The following is a 12026-nucleotide window of genomic DNA, read 5'->3' as shown; positions in this document are numbered from 1 at the left end:
TTGGACATATGCAGTGAAGAACAGGTACATGGTACGCAAGCATTTACTGTTCAAGAGAGGAATCTAATCCAAACATAGAGTGGCATGTCCTGCCTCATCGGCACCCCGGATGATACCTTAAAACGTTATTCCGTGCGTCAGCCCGTTCTTTCAGCCGCTTGAGCTACCTCACATTTACACTTAGTGGCGGAAACAGTATCTCCGCTGCAAGTTTGGGTACTGATATTCAAGGAGTTCCGTCTGTGCGTTACGTGCAAGCAGTCGTTGAATCACTGAAAGCTACCGGATCTGTCGAAAACCAACTGCTTCGTGTACCTGCACAAACAGAGTATATTACCACCGCTCGGCCCGGTGAGCCAGCGCCTCATATCACCGCGACTGACTTTCATGCACATCCAGCGGTTGACGCACGAATGCAGCTACGGGCCTATCGGCCAGGTGATCAATGTGTAGGTCGACGTGTGGTGCATGGCTCAGTGTCTGTCGCCTGAGCGACGACTCTGTCTTCAATGTAAACGTAAAGAGAATCCTTGTACACAAGTCGGTGTACCTCGCTGGATATATTCGTAAGCGGGTCATACGCCAGTGGTTGAACTACCTCGTCAAATCCACTCTGTACAAGCTGTAGACATCAAGATAGACATGATCACAACGAACCCGTTGCGTCCACGTGTACGGCGAGAAACGAGAAGGCGAGCGGACAGACATCGAACAGGCGCCAGACTCGAACGTGAGACCACATAGGCTGCTCTGCGACGAGGAGCGGTGTTTAGATCAGAACGCGACAGCGATGGACAAGATCCATACTCTTTCCATTCATACTCGACTCTTTCACACGACGCATTCGCGTTAAAAAACTCGCGGCCGTGTCTCGACACAGCCTACCCTAATTTTTTTATTGGTGTATTGAACAGACCTGATGGGGCCAATGTTTATGTGCGCGGTTAAATGCCTATGTTGGAAACAAAAAACTTAACCCACATAACACTGGTGATCACTAGCCATGTACGAATATTCTAATTTTTAGCCCCGGCGATGGGGCTCCCCAGTCATCATCATTTCAATAAAGTTGTTTGTTTGTTCGAATTTTTCAAATACCAAAGCGAACTCTATGTTCGGTTCGATTTCGGAATTCAATACGGGATTATATATTCGAATGTCGAATCGAATCGATGCTTGGCCCAAACCGAATATATTCGAATAGTTCCGAAGCTGCACAGTAAGACCGGAAATGGCACAAGAGAGGGCATGAAACACAGTGAGAGCTACTTCGTATTCTGATCCTCGTATACATGGTGTACACATGCTTGTTAGACATGTGAGAATTATTATTTTAAAACTGAAGCGAATAGATACATATCCCAAGCGATTAGTAGACGACCGAATCGAATACGAAGCGAATGGTTGTATAACCGGTCGGGATGCACATGCAGCACATGTACGGATATAAGCATGTGTATATAGCACGCATACGCGTTATATTCATACGGTTCATCGTTCTGGAAGAAACATCGATTCGATTCTAATAGAAACCAAATATAGGGTTACGTATTCGATTAGGAAATCGAATCGAATATACAGGGCGTTTTTTATACACCAAATTTACAAAAAAAGAAAAAAAAAAGAAAAGGCTGTGAGAGCAGCATAGATGTCATTTTTACAGTTGAGTTCTACGGCCAGGCGGACATCCTCTCAAAGGGGGTATGTAACTACAAGATTACTAATTACCTAAAGTTAATTAGGTAACTCCTTAATTAGGGGATTTCGGGCAAAAACGAGATAGCAGAATGGGAGAGAATCCTAGTTGAAAGCCATTCCGTTTTTAAATACTTCTGAAACGCGCACATGCGTTGAAATATCCATCGCCGAGCTGCGATGCACAGACTTTTCTCGGGCCACTCTGCCCGGCCCAGTACGACATCCCACACAGCGGTCTGTGACCAAAGCAGTTTTGACATTCCTGAGCGACACAGGTCTCATGGACAGCCTATGAACTAAGTCTGGTCATCGCATTCGTCAACGCCTCACCCTCACCTGTCACCCTCGTGCACATTACTCTCATCTCTTTTTTAATCTTATTTTTCATTCATCTATCTCATCCTTCTCGCACCTTTTGTTAGTTTGTTCTTTATTTCCTAATTATTATTTTTTTCTGTCCTTTTTTTTTTTTTGCGGAGTAGCAAGCCGACATACCGTTCGACCGACATTTCCTATTTTTTTTTCTCTGTTCTAATAAACGCCCCACCTCTTCGCCGAATTGTGCTATGCAGATGAGCCGAAACCGAAACCGCGCCGATCGGGAGCGCTGCGCTTGGAGAAAGCAAAAGCCAGATGTAACTCGACATGTAACTGGTTCTGGAGTACAAGTGACTACTTAATGACTAATTAATTATGTTGATGTAATTAATTGATCTCAAGGTTTTTAATTACGGAAACTCTATTACTTGTAACTTTACAGCTGTGCAGATGAGTAAGGGCCTTTTTAGGCTAACAAGAACAGAACAGACGCATTGCCATTACAATGTGCGCTCAACGAAGCATTAGGTTTAAAGAAAATTTTACGGGTCCCGCTGTGCGCTCACCTCATTAATGCTCAAGAACGAAAGCTTGCAATAGCATAGCGTTCTATTAACCGAACCTTATCAAACCAAATGAGGACGCAAGGCTTATGTCGGTATTTAGGAAATGGCGATTGCGATTCTGAAGAACTTCAGGTAACAAAGTCTTCTGAGCTTGTATAAAGTCATCACCACGATCCCTATCCCTGGTCGAGTATTTGTAAAGATGTGTTTTGTTGTGGTTGTGTAATGATCTGGAGAACTGTGACCCCTAGATATTAGACCCCCTAGCTATAGGTAGCTTTCAACTCCTAGAGTGGAAAATCTCCCCACTTCATCGTCAGAATATAATTGTTGTTGTTGGAGATCTGTGCAAGGACATGTTCTCCTACTGTGATATGGCGCTGGTCACTAATCGTAATGAGCCGACTATTACGGACACATATGCAAGTACTACACAGTATGTAGGTACTCACCCTTATGCTCTGTCCTAGACCACGAAAGAGTTGTGCGCGGTACTGGCTGTGCCTGAAAAGCAAAGGAGTAACATGAACAACGCGAAGCACGCTGTCTAAGCTGCCAAAAGTACAACGAATTTAACTCGAGCGTCAATGTTAATGACGAAGTATGGTGGAGCTAATGATAGTGCATTCACTATGTCTGAAAAGCCGGAAACCTGGTGAACTTTTAGTGGCCATAAATGCAATAAAACATCTTGTAATAACACGTGGGACTACCTTTCATACTTCTTCAGCTGACACCGCATTTCGCAGCTTAGATTTCAAACACTGCTGCTTCTTCTTTGGTTGCCCTTCATCTATGTTGTTGTTATTATTGGTTGCCCTCTTGTGCAAGAACAATGAGCGAAGCTGGCCTGTTGCAGGGGCCTGTGATGCACACCCTCTAGGACCTCACCTCCTTCAGAGAGCCCGTAAGTGACTGAGTGATGCCTACGTCACTACGTGACGTGGAGAGTCCGCCGCAAAAAAGAAAAAATGTCACTGCGCACGATACTAATTACACATACAGATTGGCCGGGCGGCTCAAGTGTGCTCCGACTGGTTTGCCAGAATTTCAAAACGTCGCTTCGCGCTTTCTCGCCTGCGCACCTGCATACTGTCTCGGGGAGTTCCATTTGAGCGGTGGACAACGGCTGGTTGACTCTTCTTGAAACACGTGTGCTTGCGGCCTTGCTTGTGTGCTATGGTATGCCTCTTTGAGTGTTGTGCTGCCTCACGGCATATCATCGGTCTACGAACAGTGTCCGTGTCGCCGTGTCCGTTGTAGAGGAATTTTCGGTCGGAAATGAGACCTTGCGGTCATTGGTTGGCAAACTTACTCAGACTGGTCATCACGGACATCATTCACTACCGCATCATGAAAAATTATTTGATGTTGAGCGATGGCCTGCGATGTTGAAGTCGATATTGAATGATGGCTTATGAATATGATGTGATGTTCAGCAGACATGTACAAGATACTCAAAAATGTATTTGAGATAAGATAATAAATACTAACGTTAGAATGTAATTAAGATAGAGTATAAATACATGAAAATTAAAGTAATTAAGATAGAGTACAAAATACTTCAAAAAGTATTTGAAATACAGTTAAGATACTATTTATCCTTGAGCGCAAAAAGTCACCGGTCACTGGTCAATGCGGCAAATCGTCGCTATGTGACATGAATCACCAAAACCCTGCGCACTAGCGCAAGCCGCCGCTGTGTGGCATGAGTCATCTAAACACAAGTCCCAAAAAGATGACAAAGAGATACCACATAACTCCAATAAGTATATGTGACCCAGAACAAAGCAAAATTCTAGCAGGTCCCCGCTCGGCGAGGTCAGAATTCGGCGTCACCGCGTCAGGGCACACATAATAGAACCCTCACTGGCAGAGGATTAAGACACACGGGGCAGGATCTCTAAATGCAGACTTCCAAGAAGGGCCAATGTCCAGGTCAAGTCGGAGGGACTCAGGAAATTTCCACTGAACAAGCAAGATAATGGAAAGACGAGACACAGCAAGTTTGAGAGGGAGATCCAAAATATGTAATTAGAGTATTGAGTATAAAATACCATAAAATGTATTTTAAATAGAGTACAAAGACACAAAACAAAAAGTATTGAGTAGAGTACCAAAATACCGCAAATTGTATTTAAAATACGGTATTTTAAATACAATACTCCAAATACGTACAAGTCTGTGATGTTGTGATGTGGTGCTGAAGTCAATGTCTAATGATAGATTTTGAGGTTGAAGTTGAATGAACATTCGAATTCAACTGTTCACCTGAGAAAAATCACATGGGGAATAATCAATAAAGAAAGGTACCCCACACATGTGAGCCCTACGAAAACTAGTGAATGACAAATGGCGGTATTACATAACCATGCATCTGAAAGCGAGTGCTGTTAGGCTCTTTGGAACATATACCCCAACAACACCGAATATCCAGTGGGTGTACAATTATTGTCATAACGTCCGTGGTCGGATTCGTCTGTCTGATGGATATCCCTCTAATATCCAGCGGGAATGAAGAAAATAAAGCGCGGAAATCATACCCTCAGGATATCCAGAAACGAACATATGCGGTGATCTATGCCCCAACAACACATGGCAATCCTGAGGATATCCGATGTACGTCTGAAGCTGGATGTTGGAATATATCTTTTTTTGTCGAGGATTCAAGCGCTGGATGTGACATATTTAGTGAAACTAGCATTTTTTGCACCGTTAATGTGGATAGACAGTTCAGAATTAAAGGGACTATCGCATCCGGGAACGTATGTATGATACCGATAGGGTAATGTTCCTCACCGCTTCCGAGTCAACTTTGCCAAATTTCTCTTCCGAAAACAGCAAACGAGCAAGTAAACGAGTTTTAAAGGTCCGCATTCCATCTGCAGCCAACAGGATGATGACGTAAGCCAGGCGCACGAATGGGAGCGCAGCGCTGGCGATTGTCTTCGAGATCGTCTGCTTGGCGTTCGCATCGCACTATACTAAGTGAAAAGACCTCGGTAAATACGCTGACTTTCGCTTACCAGTGTGAGTGCAGACGTAACCATGTTACGTGAAACACGGCGTTACGCTCCTGACTGTACGAACACGTTCAACGTTAACCAGAAACAACATTCCGCGACCCGGTAACAGAGAAGACGCCGTCCCCTAGAATTCCGCCTCGCCCGCCCGCCTGTCGGTCGGTTGCCAAGGCTACCAAGGTCCCTCCGGCCGCTCCGTTATTGGTATTCTCCATGTCAAAGGGCGCGCAGTGATTGGCCTCGTCCGTGTGACGTTTCCGGAGAGGGAATCCAGGAATGCGTCGTCTGCTCTTGCCAAGTTTTATATAAAACTACACAGGAACGACGCTGCCAATTCGCGTCGAGTTTTCGGCGTTATTATCAGTGATGAACGCGGAATAAAGAAGCACTACAGTTTCGGAATCGACCGGGACGGATGCGATAGTCCCTTTAAGGGACAATATGCCGTGACTGAAACCGGAATCTGGAATTTCATAATTTTCGAAACATAACTGACAAGAAAAAGTAACGGCAGCTAGGACAGTTGAATCCCCCTCCCCTACGGTTATTGTACCCTATAAACGCGCCTTTTCTGTATAGGGTAGACCAGGAATCGGTCAAATGCCTGAGGAGGGATCTTCTGTCTCCTCTCGAGGGTATAATGGGCATAGAAGGCCGTTGTTGATGTGCAGCGGCAGCGTCGGCCTCGTGGTTCCCAGTTATTCCGCAATGCCTTGGAACCCACTTAAAGGCAACGGAGTGAGAGCGTTCTTGTAGAGACTTCAGGGTGCGCAGGGTATTTGTCACCACTGAAGATAGGAAATCGCGAATGCCCATGTTTTTAATGCACAGGAGAGCTGCTTTGGAGTCGGTATAAATTACCCACTGCCGCGGTTCACAGCCTGCCGCTTATGTCAAGAATAGCAGGATAGCACAAAGCTCAGCGGATGTCGATGAGGTGCGGTGAGACAGACCATTCCACGTGTAACGGACTCTGACGGAATGGCAAAGGCTGAAGATGAAGTGCCCCTGGTCGACGGTCCATCCTTGTATGTACTCTGTACTATGTACCGTGTACTGTACCGCGACAGCGGTGCAGTTGCAGTATTGAGCCTCGTTGAAGTCAAGGGTAAGTTGCTAAGGATAACATCAGGATAGCTGAGGCCGGGTATGGACACAGTGACAAGCGGCCACGGCAACGTCCGTGGGGGCGCTTTTGGTGCCGTCGAGTTGTTTACGTGGGGAAATAACTCGGCACAAAAACCGACGAAATACGAAATAAGGCACGAGAATAGAAAGCCTTGAAAATGATCCAATTGTTTCCGCAGGCTTCATTTGGTGCTTCCACGTTTAATGATAACAATAATGATTATTATTGTTCTAAAAAAAGAGAAAACGTATATAATGAGTGGTACTTACGGGTTAAGCTCTATGAGTAAGTAATACTGTGTTTCGGCGCTGAGAAAGTAGATTTGAACACCTGCAAAACAAAATGCATGAAGTAATTTAAATGCGTTTGTATCGCCTGATTTGTTCCTTCATTTACTTGGTGCATCCTTTATTCCCTGGTTTCTTGAAAAAATTTCCTTCCACGCTAGGCGTCAGCGGACAGACTGCCGGTTACATGTTATTTTTGAGCTCGAATAGCAAAATATGACGAATGGACTCGCTGACTGAACCTGTATCGTGCACACTTTCATTAGGCGTTCTATTGCTTCCTGGGTGCTAAAGGCCTTCCTTATTGTTTCGGCTGCATGTTCTTTTAAATTTCTTTTCTAGCGTGTGTCGCCTGGGTGCTATACTTTCATTGAGCTCACGTGCCAGATTCCACAAGGGGAAACCGCAGGCGAGGAACCACGTAGGAGACGGTACAGAAGTACTCAACGGAGGAGCTTAAAACAAGGACTCTTGTACGCAGCCCACAGGTCAGCATAGCTCTAATTGGAAATCTGCGACGACTGACACACACTTGGATATGTACATTTGTTTGGTTTGAGGAAGAAGCCTTTGGTTAGTAGACCAAAAATAGACCAAGTAGAACACTCTTGCTCACAATATTGTTGGCTAGGCTACCCATGCACCTAGGCTTTCTCTTAAATGTACTGTCAACAGATATTCTCATTGTCAGCTCATTAATTTGTTTATGTATTGATTCATAAGGTAAATATTAGGCTCCCTTAGGACTACTTTGTAATCGAGTGCTGTTTGTCGCAATCTGCGCACTCAACCTACAACGACCCATTGATCCAGTCCAGCCACTATGCAAATAGAGGTACCAGGTGCACTACTTTTTGGAAGTAGTAGATTTATAGGTACCCAAGCAGCAAAATGTACTGAAAGTCGAGTGCAATAGGGGTGGCCGGGTAGGTGGAAGTCCTTGAACAGACTCGTGAAACTAAAGAACATTGATAAGACACATACCGTCCACCCCTATTGCACTCGACTTTCAGTACATTGTGCTGCTTGGGTAAGATGGTTTAGCCTTTATCTGTATGGCGACATGTGTCGCGATGCTCACTTGGCCAGCCTTATCATTATATTTCTCGTAATCCAAAAAGAGATTGTAAAGAAATGTCCCTACACAAACGTTCCTAATGTGTCCTTCCATGCATATGTACCTAATCTATTTCTTTCACCCCTCTTTCGCCCGCCCAGCTACGCGCTTCGCAAGTAAATACAACACAGTTTACGGAGGTCGCCATGTTGCGTCCGTAAGACAACGCATCGGGTTTTGGGGGTTTTCTGACGCCGTCAAGAGTAGGGTTCCCCATTGCTCAGGGTAAACAGCCACATTGCCCTCGCACAAAACGAGACGATACCCCGTCAGAACCCCGTCAGAACGACACTGCCAAAACCTGCTGTTTGCTGTTCACTTCGTTACCGTCCCTGTCCTTCCGTGTCCCCACAAGCACAAATAAATATTGCCCTTATCACGTGTGCCCCGGCATTCTCCTACATACTTTGTACTTTACTCTAAGTAAGCGACGCAGGCAACGAGAATTAGCCGAGGCAGGCTACAAGTATGGACGACACAAACATTAAAGCCTCCAACGCCCAGAAATTATCAAATTCAAGTAACTGAAGGGAAAATGTGCTGACGCCAGGAATAGTGCTAGCATATCTCACCAGAAATCAGAACCCAGGTTCACCGGCCTCGGTGGCTCAGTCGGTAGCGTGTTCGCCTTCTGATCCCGAGATCGCGGGTTCGAACCCGGCCGAGGACGCCAGCAACTTGGTGGCAGGGTACAAGTTGCTTAGACACGCCGTCTTCCGCGAGGGACGTTAAATACGGGGTGCCGTGTGATGAGCTTTCATCGCACGTTAAAGAACCCTCAGGTGGGCAAAAGCAATCCACAGACCGACCGCTGTGGCGTCGCTCATGATCTCAGTTGTCTCGCGACGTAAACACCCAATTATTATTAATATTATTAGAACCCAGGTTCGATTCCGTGCGTCAGCACCTTTTCCCTTGAGTTACTTGGATTACTGTAAGTACATTTGCGATCTGAGCCTTTGTAACTGTTGCCAGCTGCTTTACTTTAAGTGCAATTTTAAGGTACAGCTTCGTCCAACCTTATCTTAAAGACGGCGCCGGACTGCGGAGCAACAGGGACGCCACCCTTGCGGCTCTAACTGGAATTATCGGGGAAGAGCGTTGAGGGTTGTCTTACTCGCTTTTCGGGGGTGCCCGTCTGAGAGCTGGCGCTCCGCTTCGAACGGGCGATGATAGTTTTTATCAACGCATCGATTCAGCCTGATTGTAGTGACTACGTGAGCTTGTGCCATCTGATACCGCTGTGAAGCGACATCAGTTGCCTCAAAACTGTCGTTTTCTTGCTATTAGCTGCATGGGAAAGGCTTTGTGCATCGAAATGCTACTGTTTACAAAAAGGGACATAATTTCACGCGCATTACGGACTTGTTTTATTCTTGAAGTAGTGTTACTGGACTGTGTATAATGAATAAGTGAATAATGCGGGTGAGGAACCATACTGTAATGTTGCAAACTTGCAAAATTCCATTTTTTCGACGTTCGACAAAGCCTTGTTTACGATAAATTATTTCGACGTAAGACGTATGACCAGCAGCCAATCCTCCATGTTGTTGTTGGAATAAATAAATAAAATAGGGTGGCACTCATAAGATCGCCGGCTCCTCCACATTCTTTAGTTAACTCGACTGCAACACAAGGGACTTCACAAGTGGATGTTTCGAATCACTGCGAGAATGGAACAAGCTTGTCAACTGGCTGGTCCTAAAGCGGGGGAATTTACGGATAAAGCATTCATAGAACAAGTGACGTTTTTAAAGGTTTACCAACACAAAATCCCAAATGCTGAAGGTATTCGAGGGAACCTAAGCAGTGAAGGAGAAAAGCTCTTTTTTTGCTAAAAGAAAAAAAAAAGGTCATGTTTTTAACATAGCTGCTAACGCTGACAATCACATCAGATGCGGGAGATTTCAATCGTCCGCAGCAATCTCCAAAACAGGCTGGAACGATGCGTAGATAACAACTATCTCAGCGTCCGTTCAAAGCGGAAGATGAACACCCCCGTGACGCGAGTAGGACAGCCCTCAACGCTCTCCCCCGATATTCCAGTTACAGCCGCTAGGGTGGCGTCCCTCTTGCTCCGCAGGCTGTCCGTAGGCCAGCGCTGTGTTTAAGATAAGATTGGACGAAGCTGTACTTTGTCGATGACTGGCTCTCAGCCTCTCGCAACATTCTAAAACTTCGCAAATCCAGTCCAGTGATCTCCTGGGCTGAACACGAACACATCACCGGTCCATGTACGACTAACTAAGGTTTCCTGGCAAGGGTCAACCCCGGAAGCCATGTCATGCATAGCGTAAAATCACGAATATCTTTGCGAGCTTCTGATGAAGAGACTCACTTTCTGTATCTTCGTTTTCTTTTGCTGGTGGACCATGGAAGTAAGGTGCTTGAACATAGACCAATGTATCCGTCAGGTTGATACGACCTATAGTCACTTTTACGGGATCGTGATTCACCGGCTCGCCATGCCACGTAGTTCGAATGTAGAAGTCAACCTTGGGCCTGCGAGTGTGTCACGTGCACGTGATTCAACAAAACAAACTGTATATCCTCCTATGCAGAAGGTGGTGAATTGTGGTGGCGCATCTACTCGTACAGACGACCTGAGCCCACGTCACCGATTACGTAACGCTGCACGCAACGCATGCTGGTGGGCACCTATCAGCAGACGCGTTATCCCAACAACTTCTAGATAACAGAAGGCCTCTGCACTCTTTAAATTTACGTCAAGCGTCTGGCATTGCTGTGGCTGTTGGCGACAGATAGATGTGACGTCAGCGAAAGAGCGAAAAAGAGAAAAGCCGACTCATTGAAAATGTATGGCATATGCACCAGTGTATTTATCAATTATTATCTTATCAGCTATCTCACAATTTCAATATAAAAGCCGCCTTTATCGTCTGGCATCTAAGCAGGCAAAAAAAGCGGTAAGTTTTGCTCTGCGATTTACAAGGTTTTGTGATAACTCCCGAAACACATTCGTTATCCAACGTTCATGTGGAGTCGTAAATGAGGCTCACTAACTGCCACATCCAAAATGGCCTAAAAAGTGCTTGAAAGTAGTACTATCTTTTCTTTTTTTTCAGAAAGAGGGAGGCGCTATAAGCTTCCCTTCGTTGCTAATGTTTCGCTCATCCTAGCGTAGTCATGTAGAGAATGGAAGAAAATAGGCATTGAAAAGATTGCAGTCAATAGTATAAACATTTACTGTCATCTATGTGGTGCGACTGTCCGAGAACACTGCACAGTGGTTGTCATATCTCGAATTTGACGCGTTTCATAGCGTTATTTACAACCACGTTTATGTCACGTTATCAAACTAAATTTTGCAAATACATCTTAAATGTATAGTCACAAATTACACGAAAAATTCATAGTCGTTGCTGTGTACAGACGGGAAACAAGAATTCAGCGCCGAACATCTGCTCACCAGAATGTAGTATCAACAGAATTGAACATGTTTAACAAAGTAGAACTCACATACAAACACGAAACGGATATGTTACGCTATCAAGGATATCAAAGTCATTGCGATTAGTACTGCTACTTCGGACTCGAAGCCATTTCGCGCATCTTTCCAAGAAGCTGTAATCTGTTACGCTCAGGGTAGGTTAAAAGAAACAGAAATTCCCCATTACACTTTTGCTTAACGCAAAACGATGAACGACTCACTGTGTTTTTGTGTTTAACAGGTCATAGTGAACGTACACTGAGTTTCCGCCCCCCCCCCCTTTAAGCAAGATACAACTGAATCGTTGCCACAGCAAGCCTCTCTCGGCATTCCTATATAGGCGCTTCCTTAGCCTTTCATGCGAACACGTGAACACTGCATTGTAAAAGAAATTGGCAGCTCCCTTGCACCGTTTCCAGCATGATTAAAGAGACGAC

General features: G+C 45.2%; 1 protein-coding gene across 1 annotated transcript in view; it reads right to left on the bottom strand.

Moving 5' to 3' along the window:
* LOC135396024 (UPF0462 protein C4orf33 homolog) overlaps positions 1 to 12026 on the bottom strand; it is a 29653-nt gene that overhangs the window by 17510 nt on the left and 117 nt on the right. The window contains exons 2-4 of the mRNA XM_064627087.1: positions 10477 to 10640; positions 7004 to 7064; positions 3035 to 3086 (exon numbers count right to left, since the gene is read on the bottom strand). Coding sequence (XP_064483157.1) covers positions 3035 to 3086; positions 7004 to 7064; positions 10477 to 10640 — 277 coding nt within the window. The remainder of the gene's footprint in view (positions 1 to 3034; positions 3087 to 7003; positions 7065 to 10476; positions 10641 to 12026) is intronic.

This window comes from Ornithodoros turicata, chromosome 5, assembly GCF_037126465.1.
Source record: "Ornithodoros turicata isolate Travis chromosome 5, ASM3712646v1, whole genome shotgun sequence".
NCBI lineage: Eukaryota > Metazoa > Arthropoda > Arachnida > Ixodida > Argasidae > Ornithodoros > Ornithodoros turicata.
This window is presented reverse-complemented; position numbering and strand designations above follow the sequence as displayed.